This window comes from Falco rusticolus, chromosome 4 (genome assembly GCF_015220075.1).
Source record: "Falco rusticolus isolate bFalRus1 chromosome 4, bFalRus1.pri, whole genome shotgun sequence".
Classification (NCBI taxonomy): Eukaryota; Metazoa; Chordata; class Aves; order Falconiformes; family Falconidae; genus Falco; species Falco rusticolus.
Genome location: NC_051190.1, coordinates 5,933,561 through 5,957,818, shown reverse-complemented (window position 1 = coordinate 5,957,818; position 24,258 = coordinate 5,933,561). Strand labels below are relative to the sequence as shown.

General features: G+C 45.0%; 1 protein-coding gene across 6 annotated transcripts in view; it reads left to right on the top strand.

The window, feature by feature from the left end:
- The first annotated feature begins 11,178 nt into the window (after positions 1–11,178).
- Positions 11,179–24,258, top strand: part of BICD2 (BICD cargo adaptor 2) — a 98,506-nt gene continuing 85,426 nt past the window's right edge. For 5 of the 6 annotated variants that reach the window (XM_037385091.1, XM_037385090.1, XM_037385089.1 and 2 more), the window contains exon 1: positions 11,379–11,618. In XM_037385091.1, coding sequence (XP_037240988.1) covers positions 11,379–11,618 — 240 coding nt within the window. Of the gene's footprint in view, positions 11,619–24,258 lie in introns of all 6 variants that reach the window. The other variant, XM_037385093.1, reaches the window with a different exon arrangement.

Sequence of the window (24,258 nt, the reverse complement as noted above, 5' to 3'; positions counted from 1 at the left end):
AGCCGCTTGAGTAATTCAGTCAGTTATCCTGGCTTTATTCTGCTGGAAAGAAGCTGTGGAGAACAAGATATAAAAGTTGTATGTGCCAGGTTCAGGGTAATGCTCTCTTTCCTGTTAGATCAACCGGCAGTGGAGTTGGCTGACAAGAGCTGTTGAAGCAAGGTCAGTTGTGGTCCTCCAGCCTGGTGTGCCTCTTTGCTAATGGCCAGAGCTCAGCTGTTGTACAGGTTTCCTTATCTTAGGGGCTGGTTTGGGGCGGTGGGGCAGCAGGTTTCAACGTGGTGCAAGTAGAAGAAATGTGCTGCCCGAGGGTGCCTTTAACAGAGACGTTATCACAGGCGGGCAGTGGGTGGAGAGGCCATTGCACACTAGCAATTCTGCCTGAACTGGCTGGGGAAGTAGCAAAGTGGGAGATGTTACCCAGAGAGTCCGGGAGTAGCTGAGCCAAGCTCTGGGAAACCTGATAGTCCAGTGGGATGTTGCACTGTGTCCCCCAGGTGCATCCTTCCAACCTGCCCTTCAGTGACCCAGGGCTGGGCACAGGTCTGTGACCACGGGGGAGGCTGGAGGGGCAGCCTGCGCCCCAGAGACTCTGTCCATCGGTCCTCTATCCCTGTACCAGTAAGTCCCCTCCAGCCTGTTCAGGTATCTTTGTGCACAGCCATTTGGTGTGAGTCTTTCAGGCAAGTTATTCAGGGAGGAATAATCCTTCTCCAAGGGGACAGCACCTGCATGGGTCACAGGCCAAGCTCCATGAGAAGCTGTAAAACTGATGTGTTGTCTGAGGAACTGGAGCAGTAGTTAGCCTCCATGGGTAGTGCCTGTGCTGGCCCTTTTCTGCTTCCTTTTGTACTTACAGAAGAAAATATATTTGATTTCTGCTCCTGCTGCTGCAGTCCATTAACTGTCTTCCATTTCACAGCTGGGTGCTATTTTTCTCAAGGGAAAGTGATGCAATAAAGATACTTCAAATAGTGAAAGTTCTTTACCCCATTAACGGCTTTTAGAGTTACGCCTTTGGGGAGAGATTTTCAAAGGTACTGCACCGAGGTCTGATTTCCCCCTCTACTTTTGAGATCTTTCTCTCTAACTGTACAGGCTCCAGAGGTGGCTGGGTCACCCCGTACAGATAACAGCAAGGTCTTGGCTTTGGCCAACTTTCCCCTCAGATAACTGGGCTGCAATGCCTGAGTGGGTGAGTTGTTGGTGAGCACCATCTTGAGTTACTACTGCTTGACTCTTTACACCAGACCAAAACCACGGTGGGTAAAAAAAATCTTTGCTTGGGAAATGTGTTGAGCTGTAGAGAAGGGAAAGAAGGTACTTTTCCTTCTCCAGAAAGCATATAGTCATCCAACTACTAGAGAGGATATGGGGTATATTATTTGAAGGGTTCCATGAAATTGAAATCTAGTCCTGTCTCCGAAATAACTCACACAATTGTTTTTTTAATACATCTATTGCTGAGAAGAATATTCTAGAGCATAGAATAGGAAATTATGATTTTCTTGGACCTCCTCCTATTTGAGTGCGTTGCAACGACCTGCCAAAAAGCCATTTCAGAGCATATTCTTCATACCTGGCTTATGGGTGTGTGTCCCTACATTCATTGGATGTACTGTATACCTGCAGCTCCCACTGGCTTCAGCACTACTAAACATCCAGAGCCGGAGTGGAAATTCAAAACACAAAGCACCCACAATCCAGAGCCATTCCCAGGAATGAATATAAGCTTCCGTGAGACAGGTGTTAACGTTAAATGCCATGACAAATGTCAAATTAATGTGTTTGTTATCTGGTTATGTCAAACTAGGAGACGGTATCCCCTTTGTTACTGGACTAGCAATAGTTAAGAGGCAAAATAAAACACTTCTCCAGCCATGCTGGCTCCTGCATGATCTTGCAGACACTTAGGTAAGAAATTTTACTCATGTCAATAAGATCTTTGAAGTCATTCAAATACAGAACTGTTTGCAGAAATTGGCCTGTGGTTTGCCTAATCAGTGTTGCAGTTTGAGACAGATACTTCTGGTCAAAACTCTGCTTTCTTTGGTCCTAATTTCTGACATCTTATTCATAAACACATGTTCAAAGCCCAGCTTGATGATTCCAGTTAGTTTAATTTAATTTTCCTTAATGTTTATTTCTTTGTACTGAATTATACTGTCAAACACTAGAACAAGCTGCCCAGGGAAGTTGATGTCAGATGGTTGAGTCACCATCCCTGGAGATATTTAAAAGATGTGTAGACGTGGCACTTGGGCACGTGGTTTAGTGGTGGACTTGGCAGTGTTAGATTTACCGTTGGACTTGATGATCTTAAGGGTCTTTTCCAACCTAAACGATTATATGATTCTATACTTAGAATAAACTATCATTTTAAAGATGTTACATAGCAGTACATAATCAGCTGGCCAAGTAAAACATTTGGTTTTCTCTTCTCTCCATAAGAGTGTCTTCAGGAAGCAATGTGACATTGCCCCTCTGCAAAAGGCCTACAGCAGTAAAAGTTCAATATTCAGCGCTAACAGGTAAAGATGAGGCTGATGACTGATTTAGAAATGTTGTGAGTGGCACTGCAGCGTGCCTGGGAGCATACATCTCCGGGACAAAGAGGCGCTTTCCAGATGACTAAAACCTGGTCCCTTGTGCTGAGCTGAGCATGGGAAGCTGGGAAGCAAGAAGAGCTTGGGAAGACGGGAAAGAAACAGGTTGCAAGAGCAAAACATATGGGTGAAACACTGATAAATGCTGTACTCTTAAAAATGATGTAAAAAATAGAGCTGGTTTCAGTGAAGTGACAGATAAGTGGAGCATCTTTTTAAAAACAGATCTGGGATATATATGGGATATCTGCCTGGAAGGTATGCTTAGATGGAAATGGAGAATGCTGGTGATGTTCTTGGCATCATACGTGATATGGGTTTTCATTTAGGGTAGCACTTTGTCACTGGACCTTCTCATCGTAACGATGGGCTATAATTGCCATATAATTTGCATTCATTACGGCCTATAGGAATTGTAGGTATTCCAGTCAAGAACAGGACCATTAACATTTCTTTTATTTGTGCTACATGTTGAATGATGTTACCTGTACAGTAGTGTGAATTTCTTCATGACAGGACGATAGAGGGCTGCAGTTCCTTGGATGTGGTTTCACATCAGGCTATCTCTGGCTTCCAGCTCTTCCCTTCCATCTACAAGTTTTTTTCCAGATATGGTGATGAAAAATGTAGCTTATGCTTTGGCCAGCTTGTAGTCTTTCCTGACAGAAAAAAAAAGCAAAACCCTAATTCTGTTTTTGTTTGTATTTTTGCCAATGCCTTTTGTTTTTTAAGTGTTCTTGATGCCCCCCCCCCCTTCATATGGGGAGCCCTAGTTATCTACCAAAAGAAATGGGGCATGTTCTAAGAAGAAAGTGCACCTCTTCCTTTGCACGGTCCTAGCGGCCAGTCTGGCGGGCTGACACTATGGATGGAGGCATCTAGTCCCACAGACATTGCTTGGGGAAAGCTGTGGCATGTCTGCTTTTATCTTTCTATGGGATTAATTATGTTTATAGCAGCAAAGCATGTGCTTCTGAAGTACTGCATCTCTGTTTTTTTATCAGTGTAAATGTAGGCTCATTCTTGCTTTTTAAGTAGGTCTCTTTTAAATTAATAACAAGTCCAGAGACTGGACTTGCTGTGCACCAGTAGTATCTCCAGTGCAGACAATACAGTTATATTTGTCTATAACTAGTATGAATAGATGCCTGCTACGCAGCTCGTGAGTGTACACCCGGCATGAATACACTCCTGCGTCTGCTTTGCAGATACACAAAAGGCACTTTGGAAAATAATTGACATATAAAACTGCAGTAGCTACAGAAAGTACCCCATTAAGGTCTATTTGTTGAAATGGTTACATTCAACAAGGTGCAATTAACTTGGCACTCTCTTTCCTTGTTTTCCTGAACCCTCCCATGGGGGCTCTGAACTGAGCGGTGAGGCATTTTATTATATTTTAATTGTGGATTTTATAACATCCAAGGAAAATGCTGCCCATATCAACAAATTAGAGTTATCCCTTTTGAAACAACTTAAGTTCTTTTAGTTGCCTAGAGTTGTCTTCTTTGGGTTTCGGTTGTTGCGTTGGGTTTTTTTTATAGCAGGTGTTTTTAATCAGTTCTGGAAAGGCAGCGTTATTTGAAGGCTAGAGCAGAGGGACAGGCATCAAAGGACAAAGACTAAGGTATAAGTCTATTTATTTCTAACCAGATGTATAAAATAGGAACGTGCTCTTACAATCTGAAATCCACACAGTAACATTTCCAAGTGCTAAAGCAGAGCCCTGTCTCAGTTACCAGCTGCTGACATTGACCACCATACTACGTTTTACTTTCATAAAACGTTTTAATTAGGAATAATACAAATTTAATGGGAATTCAAGATATTAGTAATTAATACAGGAATTATAGCAGATGACAGTGTAATCTGTCAATTCCCAAACGACATAAATTGAAATAACATTCTCCAAACCCCAGTATCTTACTGTTCCATAACTCATTAGTTCAGAGCTCATAGCACAGACTAATTCAGCTGGGTTCTGGATCACACCGTTTACAATACCACTGTCAGTGAGCTGGCTGGCAGCTCTGTCCCTGCATGCTGTGACCTCTCTGTGCGCTTCCACCTCTTCCAAATGTTGTCATTTTGCTTTGCCACCAGTTTACACAGCTTCACCAGCCGCCTTTCCTTTATTTAAATCTGATGCTTTTGCCACTGGGGGCTCTTAGATTTATGTAACAGAGGAAAATAACAACGAGCTCAGAGCTACTGTGAATTATTTAGTTGATTAGCTTTTAAATTAATGACAATAATGCTACAGTTAGATTTTGGGTTGGGTTGGGTTTTTTTTAAGTTTTTCCTTAATCTAATCTAGAAAATTGGCACTGAGGAATACTATGTTTAGAACAGGGCAAAATGAGTGGAGAAGGACTAACAGCCATTTCCCACCTTGTTGAGCTACTTAGCAGCACAATGGGCATGTGATCGCATCAGCAAGAGGTGTAATTTACAGTTTGGCTTCTCTGATGTGGGGAAAATGCTCTATTTTAAACTTGTGCATCATCTATCAAGTGACATTAAGTCACTCAAAATAGATCAAATTCTGGCTCAGATGTGAGATGCCACAGAAGTGTGCTTCCTTGGAAGTAGAAAGAAACTTTTGAAAGTGACTTTTACATGAGCCTTGCCTTGAAGTGAAAGAAAATCTGACGGACTTCCCAGAGGCTTGCTTCCTGTTAGGGAAACTGGCGTTGCCAGGAAGGTGTTCTAGCAGTGAGGAAATCATCTGAATGCAGACATGCTGCCTCACCGTTTCTCCCAGATTAGCTCTTCAGCAAAAATGATGGAAGAGGAGGTGCCAGCAGCATCCTGGGATGCTGGCACGTTGCAGGGTATTGCAGAGAGACACCGAAGCTGCTGTGTCCCATTGGTGTCAGAAGAGCATCCTCTCTGGGGCCAAAACTCTGACCCACTGATTTCACCCATGTCACGTGAATTTGGAGTAACTCAATGACTTCCGTGAAATTCCTGCTGCACGTAACAGTGCAGCCAAAAGCAGGCTGTGGCTGTCTGTGTCTCACTTCAGAGCTTATAAGAGGGAAAATACACAAACTTCTTTTCTCAGACTGGTGGAAGTATGTAGACATATTTCTTACTTGTACAGAGAAAAGCAAAATCAGTCCCAGCTAAAGTATACGCCGCATTTCTGTGTGTCTGCATAACTATATTACTGCCCTGCAGGTGATCTTTGGCATCTGGGACCCTTTGAGTTATAGCAGGAAAGTGAAGAAGGTGGGGGGAGGGAGGCAGCGTACGGACAGAGAGAGAAATGGCATTGCAAGGATCTGCTTGGTTCTACTGGTACACCCTGCTGTGCAGGCTCTTGGGTTTTTTTCCAATTTGAACATGTGCCTAAATGATTTACTTAAAATGAAACAGACTTGGTTTAAATCCAAATGAGGGTGTGCTTACCTCATCAAAAGAGAGTGAGTAATGGTAGCTCATGTACTGCTTGTCAATCAGATTTAAAATCAGATGATTTAAAAGGGAACATTTTCAGCAGCATGAAGCATAAACATGGTCCTTCACTGCAGTTCAGTTGGGAAGAGGTCAGCCACTTGGGATGACCTGGCCCTTTCTGCAGCCGCACAGGAGCAGCTTCCTCCGGTGAATGAGACCAAGGAAGAAAAATGTTGAAAAGCGAGAGGGCACAGCACGGTCTAGAGAAGCTGTAGATGGCTCTTAGGGAGGTGCTGTGCTTGCAGTGCAGGGGGGAGGGGGAAAAAGAAGATGTTTGAGGGGGGCAAAAAATCCTCCCTTCCTCTCTGAGTTGCTCCCTCCTGGCACAGTAAGGAAATATCCTGAGCATCTGCTCCCAGGTATGCCTGGCAGATGATGTGCCACACATGCTATTACTTCGACCCTCCAACCACTCCTCCTTTGCAGCTCCTGGCAGTGGGCCAAGTGTTTATCAGCCTGGGTAACCAACCACTTGGGTCAAGGAGCAATCCTTGTGGTTGTTGTATGCTCTCCCAAATCCAGCCCAGGCATTCCATCAAATGTCTAAAGTTAAGTCACCTCTTTCTCCTGATGCTTAGTCATCTTAAGAATTTGGTTTTGTGACAGACATCTCTTAATTCCTCTGCTCATTTCTTTCTTGCATGCAGATGTTACCTCCAACAGCTTTCTGCCAGGAACTCGCCAAACTCTTGAAAATAAGTATTTTCAAGCCACTCGAGCCTTTCAGGTTCTTTTTTTGAAGCATGTTTTGTTTAAGAACAGTCATTACCGTAACTTACTCAAACATCTAGCCAGTCCCAAAGTGTTCTTGCCTCTGAAGTAATTTTTCTTTTTTCTTAATTAGAAAACGAAGAAAGATTTGGGGACTGCTCGCTAGGGTTTCTTATGGCTGTTTCAGGGGCAGTTTAAAGATTTTTTTTTGTTGTTCTGATGTTTGCTATAGCTGAGCTGTACACAAATGCAGTGGATAAAAAGAGAATGAAACAATGGTGTGCTGTACCAGCTTATTTTTGTACACTTGAACTAATCTAAATAAGATATAAAAAGAAAGGCATTTCTAAGGATTCTTATGTCTGTAGTCATTGAATTTTAGGCACAGGTTAGGTTGGCTTTCCACACTCATTCAGCTGGGATTTTCAGAAAAATTCAGCTTGTTGGAATCGGACTATGCCTTCAGATACCTGAACATTTTGCAGCATTGGATAGAGTGCCTATGTACTTTGGGGTCTGGACTCAGGTTAGAAAAAAACTAGCGCTGGAGAGCTTTGCCTTTGCTGTGATTTTTGCACTGGGGAAAATTTGTCTGTGGGTTAACTCCCACAAGCAGAAACACTATCCAACTCTATTTAGTATTCAAGATGGCTCCCGTGTAGTCCTACCACCCTGTGCTCACCAGTTAGCTTTAACGTCTCAGCAGGAAAAAAGAGACCAAGATGTCTTCTCCATCTATTGTGAAAAGTATATAGCACTATAAACGCACTTGGCTGTGACACCTCAAATCAGTGGGGTAACAGATAAGCCTTTGCACTGCTGGTGTTTGGGGACAGTGAGCAGTGCCCGAAGTGGGCAGTGGCCTCTGGTTGTGCTCAGGAGGAGGCGATGGGCATGGGCCAGGTTGCACTCCTCACTCACTACAAGCTTTTATTATGCTGCATCATTACCTTGAATGATGACGGGAACCTTAGCTTTGACAAGCCATGCCAGTTTTCTGGAACTGTGCAGAAATGCTTTTGAAATAGCTATTGCGATAGTTATAAGGGCTGCTGGGTATTTGCCTTTGCATCTTGAGCAGTTTTTCCAAACAACAAAGTGTGAAACCTAGCAACACATCTTCATTTTAAGAATGACCTAGAAAACAAATAATTACCCGATGAAGTCACTTGCACTATGCCAAGTTGATCAGCTCATCTCTGTTAATCTCCCAAACTGGTCAGGTCTCACAATTTACTTGTAAGCCCAGCAATATTCAGAATGTGGACTGAAGCTCCATGTCCTCAGAGCAAGTCTTTACATGCAGATTTCAGCTTTGGAAAGGGAGGAGCACCAAAGAGTAGCTAATTTGTTCAAGTCCGGAGCTGCAGAGAAAAACCTGAGCACAATGAAGGCTCAGAAAGTGTGAGGTGAAAGAAAACATGCCAGTATTTAGTATTAAAAATACCTTCTTGATGAATCAGTTGTAAATGGATGGCTTTAGCAATAGTACCTAACAGGGGGAGACAAAAGAAAAAAAAAGGCAAAAGGCAACAGATTTGAGAAGAAATACTAATACTTAAAAACATAGTGTGGGGGAGAATCTGAGAGACAATGCCTTTATTTTCCTCACTTGGGTTTTAAAAAGAATCAGGATGTTTAAATGCCCTAAAAATGTTCCAGGTCACACAGAGATGGTCGTGGCGGTGCAGCAGTGTAAATCCAGTGCAAGAGTAAAGACACCGCTACGTGAGAATTCAGCTTTATGGAAACAGCCCTGAATTTTTGTTTTCACATTCATTTCATCTGGAAATGGTGGGCTGCAGCTACTGTCATTTTAATGTGGACTTTCTCAATAAATTCATTGGGGAGGCACTGTTTTGAAGGCCACCAGAGCCTGAGGAGACCAGGAGCAGGAGACAGCTCTGCTACCTCAGCAGAGCGTGCCTGAGGGTGAGGTCCAGGGAAGCCCCCCTGGCAGGCCTGGGGGGGACACACTACTTCTGCATCAACTCACCCCCTGCTGGGTTTCAAGGTATTCTGAGCTGATGCAAGATTCCCACCATAGAGCTGTAGTACGGTTTGAGTTGGAAGAGGATTTGGTTAATTCATCCCTCATTTATGATCTATTTTTCTGCCTTCCTAGTGCACTGGCTACAGCACATTAACTCCCAGGGACACCTGAGCTGAGGGATTAAAAGTAACTCTGAGGAAATATTACTGACTTCAAGTGACTATCAGCGACACTGCCAACCTCTTTACTCTGTTCTTCATCAGATGTACCTTCTTCCACTGAGGACACCTGTCAGCGGCACCTCTCAGTGTCTGCACAATTCATCATGAAGTAACTACCTGAATTTTAATGAACCCTTTGGGGTGTAATACTAGAATTTGCCAGTGTAGCACATTCCTGAAAAAAAACCAGCTAAACTCTCAGGTTTCAGGTAGAAGTTGGAAATGAAAAGGGAAAGCCAATGCGGCAGTTGTGCCTGCCAGCTCTCCTCTGCTCCACCAGTCCATGGCTGGGCCAGTATGAAGCAGAGATGCTCTCCTCTGTGTCCTTAGCTGCTGCCAGCCTACCACTTATCTATGTTAGCAGGTAACAGAGGGGAAGTGTATTTCACACTAAATGAGGTTGCTTGGAGGTTTTAATCCTGAGGCTGCATGGTCCAAATCTACTGAGGACAATGGTGTGTTTTGCACCAGTTGAAAACAATGTTAAGATCACAGGCAGCCCTGAGTAGGACCTAAAAACGACAGATGCAGATTTTAAATGAGCTTCAGCACATGCAGCTGACATGGCTTCAGAGGAACATAAAACCCTGATGCTGCACCAGTGCTGATATGCTGATTATGGAATGGCCGTGTGGGTATTTTCTGGCTTAGGCCAACCAGGTATTTATTTGCTGTCAACAAAAAAACTTTCCTGAGGAATTCTGAAAATAAAAAGCCAAAGGAATTTCACATAAATACCATCGGCTGAGGACACTGACTCGCTGCTTCTTAGATTCAGGTGACTGTGTCATATCGATGCTTGTGGGACAAATACATCCCAGCACCTCAGGCATGAGTGGCTCCGGTGTCAGAACCCTGAAAAAAAAAAAATGGCTAAGGCAGTTTCATGAGTAAGAGGCAGTATTCAGACATGATACAATTTATGAAAGAGATGACGGGTTATATGCACCAGGACAACTCGAGAAACACTGGCAGAAGTTGAAAGTAGCTTCAAAAAACCCTGCAGCTGTGAGCAAAGATGTTGCTCTATGTTCTAAACCTCGTGGAGCGCTCCAACACACATAATTGTTTTATTATGTTTGGCATTTGCTTATCGGTTTATTGCCAATTATTTCTGACACTGGAAGAAACCCTGGGCTGCGTTTGCAGCACTGAAGGAGGGCGAAGCAGCTGGGGAGCCAGGCATGCCCTCCCGCCGATGGATGTAACTGCCGATGGGGGTAACGCAGGGGCACGGTCATGCTGCCTGTACAGCGCTGCTTAGGAATTGCAGTGCTCCAACAAGAGAGGCGTCTGCCCTGTTCGGCCTTTGTTGTTTTATAATTAATTCTACCCATGGTAGAGAAATGAGTATCCCAGTCGCTGTGCCTTTGCCACTGTACTTGCCCGATGGCATAACCTGTTGCTACAGCCCAGCACGTGTTCCTGCCAGACTGGCAAATCCTTTGTGCGGCTGTGATAGCCCAAGTCGTGCCTACAGCCATTTCTGACAGCGGAACTCGCCACGACGTCTCCCTTCTCCTGCTGGGCACTCCGGCGGGCGTCCTGTCCCGTGGGTGGCTGCACCCTGCGGGGCGATGCGGGGGGGTGCAGAGTCCTGTCCCAGGGTGGCTGCACCGGGCACGGGTCCTGCCCCGTGGGTGGCCGCATGGGGGGCACAGGGTTCGCCCCCGGCCGGCGGACGGCGCGGGGAGAGCTGAGGCCCCGGCGGCAGCACGCCTCGCCTCGCCCCAGCCGCCTGTTCCTCCCATGCCGGCGCGGCCTGTGACACATGGCCCGGTAAAAAGGGCACCTTCCCAGCCCACGCGCGGCCGCCGCCGGATGGCCTCAGCACGGCACCGCCGTGCTACACCCGGCCGCTCCCGGCAGCACCGGCAGCCGCCGCCAGGGCCGCACACCCGCCGCGGCCGCGTTACGGCGCCTTTTTGACGCCGCGGCCGCGAGCCGTGGTGCGCTCCGCCCCCGCCCTCCCCGGCGGCCGCGCCCGCCGCCGCTCTGCGGGCAGGGCCAGGGGTGCCCGGCAGGGGCCGCTCTCGCCGCCGCCGCCCCTCGCGGTGCATGCTGGGAGTCGTGGTCCGGCAGGCGGTGCGCCCCGCGGGGCGGCGGCGGGCGCGAACTACCGCCCCCAGCGTGCGGCGCGGCGCCGGGCCGGCCGTTCCTTTTGAATGATTTCACTGCGGTCGGCGCTCGGGGCGAGTTTCGCAGCGGCGGCGGCGCGGCGTGAGGGGCAGCGCGGCGGAGGGCGGCGGGCGTCTCGTCCGTTGATGTCAGCCCGGGCGGGCCGCGCCATGGCTGCCCGCGGGCCGCGGCGCTCCTAGGGGCGGCAGACGGGCTGCGCGTTCGCCCTTTCACCCGCTCGCCTCGCCGGCCGCCCCCGCCGCCGACATGTCGTTGGCCATGGAGGAGGAGGAGTACTCCAGGCTGGTGATGGAGTCGGAGCCCGAGTGGCTGCGGAGTGAGATCAAGCGGCTGTTCCAGGAGCTGGGCGAGACCACCCGGGAGAAGATCCAGGCGGCGGAGTACGGGCTGGCCGTGCTGGAGGAGAAGCAGCAGCTGAAGCAGCAGTACGAGGAGCTGGAGCTGGAGTACGAGACCATCCGCACCGAGATGGAGCAGCTGAAGGAGGTGAGGCGGCGGAGGGGCCAGGCCGCAGGTGCCCGCCCTGCGGGGCGGCCCACGCCCGGCCCCAGCGGGTGGCGGGGCGGCGGGCGGCTCGGGGAGGGCGGCGCCGGGGCCGCGGGCCGTGCCGGGGGCTCGGCTGAGGGGCGCCGGGGCCACCGTGGGGCTGCCGGAGCGGCCGGGCCCGCCGTCCCCCGCGCCGTCCCGGCAGAATTTGGAGGAGGGCGAGCAGGCCTCGGCGTTGCTGCGGGCTGCGCGGCTAAACCTTGCCTTCTCTTAAATGACAGGAGGCCATCGCCTTTCAGGTCGGGGTGTGCGAGTTAAAAAAAAAAAAAGAAAAAAAAAAAAAAAGGAAGCTTTTCTGCTTCTGACCCCTCTCCTGCGCCAGGGGGATGCGGGAGGGAAGCGGGTAAATGCTTTTCTCTCGCTTCCCGACCCGTTGTGCCTCCGGCTGCGGCAGCCGGCCGGCCCCGGGGCTGCAGCCGGGCGAGGAGCCCCCCGGGCGCTGGGGAGCGGGGAGCGCGGAGCGGGGCTCGCTGCGGCCGCGGCCCCTCCGGCGGCTGCACACGCCTGCGCTCCTTTGGGGCAGAAACCTTGCGTTGATGTTCGTAGCTTCCGTGATGCTGGCCGCCGCGAAAACAATACAGTGGGGTTTAGTTCGTATAGCTTTGTTTTGGTGCAGTTCCCTGTTGTTGGAGTCTTGTGGGGGTTTTTTGTTTGTTGGGTTTTTTGAGGAAACTTCAGATCTACTCTGTGCTGCAGAGTGAGGTCTGTCAGAAGAAGTGCTGTTATCTTAGGTCAGCTGGCGCATATGTTTTCTTCGAGCAAGGTCTTGTCCAGGCCTAGAACATGGGAAAAGCGCTGCCTCGGGATGAACCCGTGCACAGGGTGGCACCGACTCGCCAGAATCGGTAGAGCCGTGGTTAGCTGTCCTGAGAGCACAGCTGGGCCCCTGCCAGCGTGTGCATAGCATGTCCCATGGGAACTCGTTTGTCTGCTTGTACCCTTGGTTATTTTGGTGAGTGTTGCCGTGCAGGCAAACCCAGTGCTGCTTTTTCAACTGATTTAGGCCTTGTATTGATTGCAAAAGCCTAGGAGGTGTATATATGTAGATTTATTTGACCAGTGCAAACCAAGTCCGATGGGTCTTTGGTTTAGCTCATTCGGTTGGAAAAGGAGTTGGAAGTAACGTCAAAATAGCTCTTTCAAAGGGAAAGTAAGTACTTGTAAATGTACTGGTACAAATTCACAGATTCAGCTGAATGTCCTGCATCCCTTGTGTCTTTTGGTCTTGTAAATAAAGCTTTACTCTGCTTTTATTATGTTAAACAAGAATAAGGAAAAGAGGTTAATTAGTTTGAGTTACATGGCTATAAACTTGTTAACTAAATGTGCAAGCTGAGCTGATGTACCGCTATAACTAAAGACACTTGAGGCCAACAAAGTTAAAGCAGCATACAGCCGCAGAGATGCTATGTGAAAGTCAAGGGTAGAGGCAGTCTTGAAAAGAAGATGAGAGTGATAGGGTTGTGCTGAAGGGAAAGAAAAGTCAGTAAACCTGTTTGATAGAGTGGGGGGGAAACATGGCATCAGGAGGTGAAGGGACTCCCCCAGCCTCATTCAGCAAGCCAGCGCCAGACCCACGAATGGAAGTCACATTGCCTCAGTCCACAGGTAGTGCTTTAGTTGCTGTGCTGTGTACACTTGGGCATTACCTGTTTTGGCTTTCAGGTGGAAAAAGGCTTCGAGACAGCTTCTCACTCTTTTAGGGCTGCAACGCTTCAGAAGCTTGTAAAAGAGATTAAAAAAAAAAAAAAAGGAAAATGGCAGAATCAGCAATGATTCACTCTTTTTTGCTCTTAATATGCTGAAGGATTTGCTTTGTGTGTGCATGTCCCATTGTAATTAAGTCAAAACCTGGGAGGCAAACAATTCTGGGAACAGCCTGAGGACTCTGCTGGTTAGCCTACACAGGGAAAAAGCATTGCTCCTCTAGCCTTCTTGTGATGCTGGGGAGGAATGTGGTCTGCATTAGACATTGTAAACTCCTCCTTTGAGAGCATAATTCATGCATCTGCTAAAGGTTTATCTCCTTTGGTGTTTTATGTAGCTGCTTGCTTTTCCCAGGCACAGCTAGAGGAGCGTTGCGTACAAGACTTGCCACATGTCAAGCTGCTAACTAAAGGAATTCTACTGTGGGTTACCTGAGGTTGCTCTTTTAGGTTGCAAAGGCAGGGGCCGATGGTGGCATGTCTGACTAGAACGTGGGTGCTTTCCGGCTTCTTAGCTGTGACTTCATGCAGCCTTTTAAAATACAGCACTTCTGGTCTCTATAGATCTTTTTTCTTCTTCTCCATTGGAGACCTCAGTAATACAAGGCCATGTTATGCTAAGAGCTGTGCAGGCACACAGCAGAGTTCCCAGTCCTGCTGGGTGTTGTAAATTTGGATATACTTTCATTTGTTTAATGTTATGAAGCACCCCGTGTCATGGCCCTGTTCATACTGTAGGTAAATGAGCTCTGAGCGTGGGAACTTTGTAATACTAATTTGTTGAAAGTACAGGCTTTTCTGCTATAGTTATCAGATCTTCCATAGATTTCTGGCCAGATTCTCCTACCTTTCCCCAATGCGTGATTGTAGCAGAATGTCATAGCCGTCACCTCCACGGTTTTATCCTCAGAGCTGTACCCCGTTTTGTAAAGATGTCTGTGTACACCCAGTATTTGCAATTCAAGTCCTCCTGGTGAAGCTGGGGAGCTGTCCTTTCCTCCTTGCACTGAGGCTCCACCCCAATCCCTCTTTAGTCGGGGTCCCTGATAAACTGTCAGCTCTTCCCAGAGTTTGTCCTTGTACTTGCTTGCATACTGATTTGATCTCATGAATTTTATGGTAATTTGTGCTGCATTATTTCTATAATTTTCAGTTGAGACTACTAAATTTAAATACAGACTGTCTCCCCAGGTAAACTTATTGGTTATCTTGAGTCTTTCCTTTGCTTTTGTAAAAGGGAATTGATTTCAAACTTTTATGAAACATTATAGATAAATAATACAGTTTTCACTGGTTCAGAGAAATAAGATAGTGGCTTTCTTGTAGTGGAATACTGCATCACATTGTATACATATAATTTTACCATTGTTTTTTCCTCTGTAGGAGATGAAGTAGTAAAGAGTTGTTTCTGTAGGCTGTGTTCAACTAATAAGTCATCCTGTGAGCCTTTGTGATGATGCTAACTGTATAAATTATAGGGCTACCTACCTGCCTGAGCCAGGATTTCTGTGGTTCTGAGGAAGATGGGCAGGATCAGCTCTTTGCGTGCTTCAGCTCATGAAAGTGTTTGGGGCTTTGGTTACTGGTGCTTGTGGTGATTTGTAGGGGAATGTGATGTGGAATGTTAGTTTGGAAGAGGGGTTATCTGCTGCACTCAGTACTTCCCAGTTGCTTTTGAGTTGTCAGTTATTTATTAGTTATGAAAGTGGCTGCTGTTCAAAGCTCCTTTCTGATTAGGTGCTTGTGTTGTACTGGTGGTGGTAGACTTGTGTTGAAATCCCTCTGAAAACATGGGCATTATATTATGAATTATTTATTTCTGTATAATGTAAAAGTATGCAAGTAGACTGTGGCTGTCCTTAAAACCTAAAAGCATGTGTCAGTACATCACAGTTAATGTGATCTGTATGGTTGTATATGGTTTTTAATGGAGAGGGGGTAGGGGGGAAGCTTAGGAGTGGCAGTGATCTGTACATGACCCTTCATTTCTTTGTAGCGTGGCGGTGACTCTTATTTCTGGTTTTTGCCTTTGAGGATTGCGTATTGACTTCATGCCATGACATAAATTCTCTGTAGAGGATTCCTGGGTAGGCTTGGAAACTGTCTTTGAAAGAAACATTCAAATAACACTTTGCTGCTTCATTTTCCATTAAGCCGAAGTGGGGTGTACTGTGTGACTGAGGTGGTACATCCTGGACTGTTTATTTGAATGTACTGCTCCGGTAGAGTGTATACTGTCTGTGATCACTGATGGAAGTTTTGCTTTACTTAATTCACTTACATGTGTAACAGTTAATTGGAGACATGATACTTCATCAAGACTGGCTTTTAATGCTTTAACTGTGCACCTTCAAAAGTTGGAGGAGAAATCATTCCTTTTCCCCTGTGCCTTATATGATGTTATATACCTTATAGACAGACATACAAGCTGGTTACTAAGTAGCAGTGATGTTCTGCACTGGATTTTTCTACTTTCAAACCATTTTACCAATAGTGCTGCTGGACTACTGTGCTCATTTTGTGTGTAGGAACATAAGGGCAAAGAGGTAAGAAATGGTTGGCCTAACAAGCCCGTGGCAGACTGGGATTAAATCCTCTGTGCTCGTAATTCAGTGCTGGATTGACCAGATCTTTCCATTTAATCACGGTAAACAATGATGCTCAGTAGTAATACCTCTAAGGCCTCAGGTACACCTCTGCAGCCTCCTCCTAACAAATATTCAGGTATAATATTGATTCCTGCTGAAAGGGAATGACATTTGAGATTTCCTTTATTTTGTGCACTAAACCCTTTGGTTTTACCAGCATTGCAAGGTTAGAGGTAATATTTTTTTTAAATAGACCAACTTAGGTCAAATTTAATTCTGGATATACATATGTAAATCTAGAATGAGAAAAGTACAGCTATAAATTGATGTTGGGGAACTGATACCAGTTTTGCATGTACTAATGGAAATTAGTTATACTTTTGTGATCCTGCCTTGTGGATTCTACTCCAACGCTTGCCACACTTGAAATGTAGGAGTGAACAGAGTTACTGTCTCTGGAATCTGTGGATGGGATAAGCAAAATATTCCCGTGTAAACTAAGCCACTTGTATTTTGATAAATCATAGTTGGTTTACATTAAGAATAGAGCCACCTGTAATTTTAATCTCCTATCTGCATCGGTATAGGCACTTAGTACTGTGTTTTGGAAAAGCTACTTTTCTTACGTATCCTTATTTTGGAAAAAACAAAGCATGAAAAGTTAAACATTCCAGTTTTTCCTGCTGTACTAGAAATAGTAATCTGTAAGGCTTCATGTTGCTAGCTTAGTTTTCTTTCCAGTGTTGCTTGAACTCCGTTTCTTAAAAATCAGAAATGGTAATATTCTTAAAGCCATGATTTCAGATTATTTTCTTGTGAAATTGCTGAATTTTCTTTTTGGGCTTTTTCTGATATGCCTTATGTAATAAAACATCCATAAATGTTTGTGTGAATAGTAAGGACTTTTGAGTGGAATTAAATTATTAACACCCCCCCTGCCACGTTTCCAGAGTAGTGTGTTTCCCTAAGATGCTGTAGTCTCATTGAGAGCTGTGTTTTGTGTGTTTTGGTGAAAGGTGATGTTTTATTTTTGTTTTGTGATGCTTGTCCGTGCCTCGGCCCAGAATGAGGGCAGTCCCTGACCCTTCAGCAAACATTAGATAATTTATTTTTAATTTTCTACATTAGATTAAACCCAAGGTTTTGGCAGCAGTAGTGCCATTTACTATGCATTTTTCCCCTGAAGTGTGGCAGTGCTGGCTGTTTGCTGTCCTGCTGGAGGGGATACAGTGAACTATACTGTGGAACTGAGCCAATTTTTTTTTTTTTTTTTTTTTTTTTGTTAACAGATTTCTTCCTGTTTTTGAATTAAGTCATTTCCCTGATTTGGGTCACAGGCTTGCTGCACGTGGTTGTGCAGGTACTGCCTCACCAAAAGCATGTTACAGCAGCAGCAGCAAATAAGTGATGAGAGGAGCATCCTAAGCTAGTCACGCTGCTGAGCTCGATGGTGAAATTGCTGCCGGAACAGCACAAACCATCGCCTGCACAGCGTGCCTGAGTCCATCTTGTCTGACTGCTGGGAACTGGCAGTCTTGGGGATGCTGCAGTGGCAACAGCATTGTCATGCTGGTTGGTTATATCCCAACAGGGGTCTGTACTGGGATGTAGTGTCCTGCAACGCTGAGGAGCTGTTCCTGTTTGAGACTTAGAACCTTCAGCGTTCAGTCCTGGATTGAGGGCACTTGAGGGCTGAGGCTCTGCATGTAGGATGGAGAGAGCATGGCGATAGGGTCAGCAGCAGGGGACAAGCAGTCCCGACAGGAGAAACACCAGATCAACTACTGCAGGCTGGCAGCCTCTCTCTGCAGATGCTGCAGGGGAACATTTCTTCAAAGTGATACTGCTGAGGGCGTGAGCAAACCTGGAGGGCTTCTGATGGGCACCCCTGTGTGGGTGATGGCTGTGTATTCCTACATCTCTGGCCAAAGTTTGTGCAGCCGGTGATGTGGCAGATGTCCTGCCTGGAAACTGAGTCTCAAACCTACAGTCATCAATGGTGTATCACATGAAGGTTTTTATGCAGCTCTGCTGTGATGATACCTGCCATTTACTCATTTCAAGTCATAATTCTTGCTTGCCATTTCAGCATCTGCTGAAACAAACTTGCTAGTTTCAGGGGTGTTAATACCCAATTTATCCCTTTGAATCTAGGACCATTTTTCTTCTAATCTGAAAGAAAATTCTAATGATTTGGAAAATTGCCTGGTTTCCTTAGGAGGGGGCTAGTGGGTGGGAATAACAGTTCTCAGATCTGTGCACTGTGCTGGAGTTAATGGATTCACCATTTCCTTTTTTGCTCTACTGTATGTGAGGTTGTGACTAATCTGTAGCAGCGTGGGGCCATAAGATGACTTCCAGAGGGTGATGCATCCTCCAGGCATTCATTTGCTTTCTTTCTCTGCTTTTGGCAGACTGCAGAGAATTGTTTGTTCAGATCTGGTAACCCAGCAACAGAGGAATATAACGGTGGGTTTGAAATATGATCTACAAAACCTTAGCAGAGGGAAGTGACATAAATAAACTTTGCCATTCAAATGAACGCAGAAGCCTCTGTTTTGGAGAATAGCTCAAGTTTTAAGTGTAATAACTGCAGAACTGGGACTTTTCTTATTTTCCCCTTCCTCCAGCTCTTCTTTTCGCCTCCTGCTTTCCTTCCCATCTTCTCTTCCCAGCTGTTTTCCTTATTCTGGCTGAAATACATACCAAGCAGTGGAGCCTGCCTCTACATCCCCATGCGTGTCAGGCTTGCCCTGCAGACAGGCATCACTACAGAGTGGGTAGATGGGGACCCACCTGAAGGGTCTGCTAAAAGCTGTGGTCTGTCTTCAAACAGATGGGTTTGCCACCAGAGCTCTGGAGAGGCAGGAACTCACGTAGTGTCTAGAGAGTCCTTTACACAGAAAACTGCATGGCTCTGGGGTCCGTGTGCCTGGACATGGGCCTAACTGGGAATGTTTGGCCCAAAGGGAAGGGATATGGTTTCTCTGCGGTCCTGTGGCCATATTCGGCACTGGGGTTGGGGAGCAGCCATGCCGTATTAGGACCTCCACGGTTCTCGTAGGAAGAGTGGTATGTCTGGTGGTGTGCTGCACTCTGCCCAGCCTCTCAATATGCTGCAGTCCTTTGTTCCCTTAAATCTTTTGTTTTCACCCCTTAATTGCTGCCAGCACACAGTCTGGATCTTAGCAAGCTTATGGACTGGTGCTGAGCACTATGCTGTAGGCAACGAGGCAGTATTATGGTAAATAAATTAGGAAGATTCTCCAGGTGTCCTGTCTATCAGTGCTGAACAGAACTGGCCATGTAGTTTAGCTCTGGCTCCAAGGTGGAGAAGTGTGTTGGCCTAATGGGTGAATCAATTTACTGCCCCATTGTTGCTACAAACTAAAAAGACGTTTGAGCTGCCATCTAATGTGTCAAAACCAAGCAAGTTTCGTTACTTCCTATGCATACAGAGTTGGTTACATCTGATTTTAGTCTGTTTCCAAGGTCAGAATCCTTTTTGTTTTCAAATGACCAGTGAATGATGTTTATTTGGAACTTACTGTGGTGCGTGAACAGATGACTTTAAAGTAGAAGGGATTTTCTTGCAGTCCCTGCACACAAGGCTGTGTGTGTTTTGGGGGAGGTATTTGGTTGTCACGCCCAGCGTGGCTGAATATCATGACAAGTCTGTAGCCCAGCCCAGCCCTCTAGCTCTTGTAGAGCTCAGCAGTGGGTGCCCTGCCAGTAGCTGTGAATGAAACTTTTCAACACTGCGTTAGGAAGGAAACATATACAGACTGACTGAAAATGTATTCTAATTATTTTGTGGTTTTCTCTGATGTCATTTGGAGGGGGCATTTGGCCTTTGAAATGGGAATCTGTAGGATGAATGTGACTGTCCCCAAGAGGTGATGAGCAGAAAAAAGCAGTGTCACGGAACATGTGCCCCCAGTTTTGGTACATACTAGCAAAAGAAGAAAGAATGTTTTTCCAAAATATACCTCCCTAAATAAAAGTTGATCTAAATAAAATTAGCTGAAATCATTCAGCAGTGGTCCTGATTTAAACTTTTTTTCTGGCACTGTTTAATCCAGTAGCTTTCTGCAACTTGTATCTATGTGAATAAAGGCTCCAGTCTGACTCTCATCTTAGTTCACTGTGTTCAACAGCTGTGCAAGCAGTTCCACTCGACTGCTTTTTAGTGATGCTTTCATAAAGTGTTTTAACCAAGAAGTAGTATAAATAAAATATTCTCAGCTTTAATCTCTCAGCTAATAATTTTTCACATAAATACTTTCTCTAGAAGTGAGGGGCAGGGATTGATCTATTCATTTCCAGCTCAAATTTTCTTCTATTGCTTTAAATTTTGCATAAAACTATGTAACAACCGTATCGTCTGTAACAGTGAGGCTTGACCTGTAGCAAGAGGTGTCATTTCTCCCTTCATCAAATACCTCTTCTTCCACGTGGTTCTTTTTTTCCTCAAACTTCTGTGGCTTCGGTGTCTGACACTTCTCATTGCAAAAGTCTATTTTACACATTTCGTAATGGTTTTCATTCTGTCACTCAGCAGTACTGGGATATTCCCAGGCGTCTTACAGTTGTGGTAGGCAGAAGGTTTTAAAGAAGAATTTGCATTTCGAATACAGCAACATATTTAGTGTGATGAAACGTATAAGAAAATGCAAACCTTTGTGCACCCTCTGAAATGCTAGTACCCTTAAGAAGGCTTTGTCCTGGCTTTGTCCTCTAGAAAAATAGGCTGATTTTCTTTTCTCCCAATTAATAATGGAACGATAAGCTTTGTGATCTTAAATAAATCCAACTGCTCTAGCTTTTGTCGGCCAGCTTTCTGGTCTTTCATAACAATGTGGATGGTTGTTTTTAAATCCGAATGGGTGGTTGGTTTTTGAAATGAATGAGATCCTGGCATATAAAAATCCGTCTTGCGTGTACGTAACAAGTAAGCCTAATGTGAAAGTGGCATCTTTAGCATACTGTATAGCTACACAAAATCTGCATTTAAATAGTGTAAATGAGTTAACTTCTAGTGTATGAAAACCAGAACATTTTGTTAAGTTGGAAAATCCCCTTGCTATGGCAGGTTTATTAGGCATTGCTTGTGTTTGTGGAGGCCTTTTTCTTCTGGGTGGGTAGGAGAAGATAGGTACAGTAGATTACAGTTTTAAGTATTACAGTGGGCTTATTTTTACTCTTGCCTCACAATTTCTTTCCTTGTGTATCTTTAACAAGAATTTTGCTTTAAATCCAAACTTCTCTGATTTTTGTGTCATTGGTTTTGGCAAACATTTCTGAATTTTTCTGTCTCCTTGTATTAGGATATAATGGCCTTTTCCTCCTGGCATTTTTGTGATCAAAACCATTTCAGGTGGGCAGGAAGGCACTTACCTGTCCCTTCATGGCAACTGCAAAGGCTGCAGAGAGCTGACAAGGGCAGAACTGTAATTTCCTTTTTCTAATTAGTAAGATCACTCTAACATCTGATTATTCAGTTGTGACAAGATCCTCTGGGACTTCAGTGGGAACAGAGACCAGTCCAGTATGACTTTGTTGCATAGGTGAGTTATGACAGTCTTGCCAGATAAGCTAATTAAAGTGAGTGGGACTTAAGAAAACATTAAGGCCTCTTTTCTGCTATGTGCTGGGCTCGCACGGGATGTGCCAAGATCTGTGCCCGCCCTTGTGCGGCAAATCTGTTCCGGAGAGACAAATGTGAGAAAGCTGCCCCTCTAGTCTCAAACACAGTTTTTCATAGACAAAATTTTGGCTTTGTGCACTGCCTATGTTTTGGCAGTGTTGCCAGTCTTATATGCCAAGATACCAGGAATTGTGCCTTAAGAAAATGATAGGTGTAATGTTTGTGGTTTTTTTTTTTTTTTTTTTTAAGCGAGCATAGAAGGAGGAATTGAGAGTTAGGTTAACATGTTTCTTTTGTGCAGCCGCAGAGGCTAGAAACTCTGAACTGCCCTTGCGTTTTCCCCTCCTCTCCCAAAGAGGACCAATTCCATGACTCCAGTAGTTGCATTTTAAATGGCAAAATAATTTAAGACCTCTGATCCTCATGAGATGGTTTTGTATTTGCACATCTGAAGTGTTAATTGAGCATCTAACCTTGTACAGATGTTTGTACTCCTAAGCCCCTAATATAAACAAATGCAATGCATACAGTCATCCCCTTAACTGTAGCTGCTCTGTGTTTAATGTGAGTTAAGGCTTGTGCCTTCAAAGGGCCTTTGTTACAGATTTTCTAAAACAGCAAAGTGTAGTCTCTATTGTGTTTTAATTACTTAAAAAATGGGAGATTTAATGGGAATGCAGACAGACCCTGCAACTTAATGTCCAGGACTGCAGTGACCTTTCTTCACCGACAACAGGAAAATCATGTGCTAGCATTTCCTTGGAGCTGTGCCTCAGTGTTTGGTTGGAAAGCAGGCACGCTGCAGCGTGGAAGTTCAGCGAGACACTCATAAGTACTTGGATTTTGATTTGCAGTTGCAGCACTGGATTTTTGTCTTGTTTTTCTCCCTCCTTTATTTTAAGTGGGTTGGGAATGTTTTATGGGCAGGAAATGGGAATGGCTGTTCTGTGAGCACAGCTCTTTTAAGTAAACTAGTGGAAGAGTGTTGAACTCTCTCCTTTCAGAAACAGCCAAAAAGCTCATGGAATTGGAATAGCTCATTTGCTTTTTGAAACAGCAAACTTAGCTTTTAAACTGTCCTCTTGCATCCTTAGTTTACAGCATCACAAGTTTCCTTGCTGTGTCAAGGAGGCTGTTAAAGATGTTTCCCTCATTAAATTAATAAGAAAGTAAATAGGAGGAAGAGGATTTTAGATTTTATGCTTTACTACTGGAGTTTAATCTTAAATTAACATACATTCCTTCTTTAGTTCTGTTTAGGGTTTCTAATTCTTGTTGACCCTGTTGAGAAAGGAAATATATCATGAAATTCAAAAATGTGTTTTCAAGTAAAACTTAATGTACTTAAGCAATTCTTGATAGAACTCCCTTAAATACAGTTCATGAAATAGCGCTTTCTCTTACATTTACGCTACGGTACAGGGAATGAAATACTGAATGGATGGACTTGGCTAATGTAATATGACCTTGGTGAATTGCATTGAGAAATCTCTTTGGACGCCTCAGACCTTATTGTAAACACAGATTTCCCCCATGACACACAACTAACACAATGTAGATTTCTGTATCCCATTGGAAGTTAATAAAGCATGGATGTGTGTTGAGTATCTTGCAAGAAGAGGCAGTTACTTGGATTTTTATTCCTTACTTTCTGGGTGTACCTATGCACATCTGCAAATTCTAGCATTATGAGAAGACTGAAAAAGCTCAAGTCTTTCTTTTTTGCATACAATAGCTAAACACAAGAAGAGAAGGCCTTCAAGCTACTGTTCTTTTTAAGAATGTATTTTGAAAGATGTTTGTGACTGCTCACTTGTTTACATATATATAATGAAAGGATGTGTAAATCATTCTCTTGCGCAGATCTTGGCAGCTATCAGTTGAGTGGGGGGAAGTGGTAAGGAGAGCAAAAAAGAGATACAAGCTAGGGACTGAGCTTGTAACTTTAAATCCTTGTTTATGCTAAGCATTGTCAAAACATTCCTTATGACTGCCCAAGCACTGTGTTCAACTGAAACCTCCTTCCTGGAGCTTTGGTGGTGGAGGATGTTGCAGCCTTGTCTGACACCTTTCACTTTGTCACAAAATGTCCACATTTTTTTCCTTCCCCACCTCCCCCTTTAAAAGTTTTGAAAAGGATTTTGTGTCTGCTTTCCAGATAAACTTTCCTGGAGAGTTTCAGTGGGTCTGTGAAAGGATTTTTGAAGGCATCTTCCCCAAAAGTGAGTTGGGTAGTTGTAGAGCTGCCTCTCTTGTTTTCTGGCTTGTAGTCATTCCATTCTTGCCACTGCATGAAGGTTGGAACTTTTTGTTCGGATCCCTTCTGATTACAGTTGCTTTATTCAGTCTCCTAATATGTATCTTTTTGGTAATTCGGTTTGGTCTTGAAATTTCTTTGTGTTCAGAAGATAAAAGGTAATACATGGAGAAGACAAGAAATATTTTTTGTACTTTTTTTTTCCCTTCAAAGGGCGCTGTTCCTTGTGCCTGTCCGCCTGTCCCTATATGTATTTTGCGCTCAAGAGCCACAGTCTTCATAGACTTGAAAAGGAATCTCTGAGGCTGGAGGTGATCTAAGCTGGACAGGTTGGACAGCTGGGTAGGTGGCAGGCAGGTCTGTCTGAGCTCCCCACTCCCCA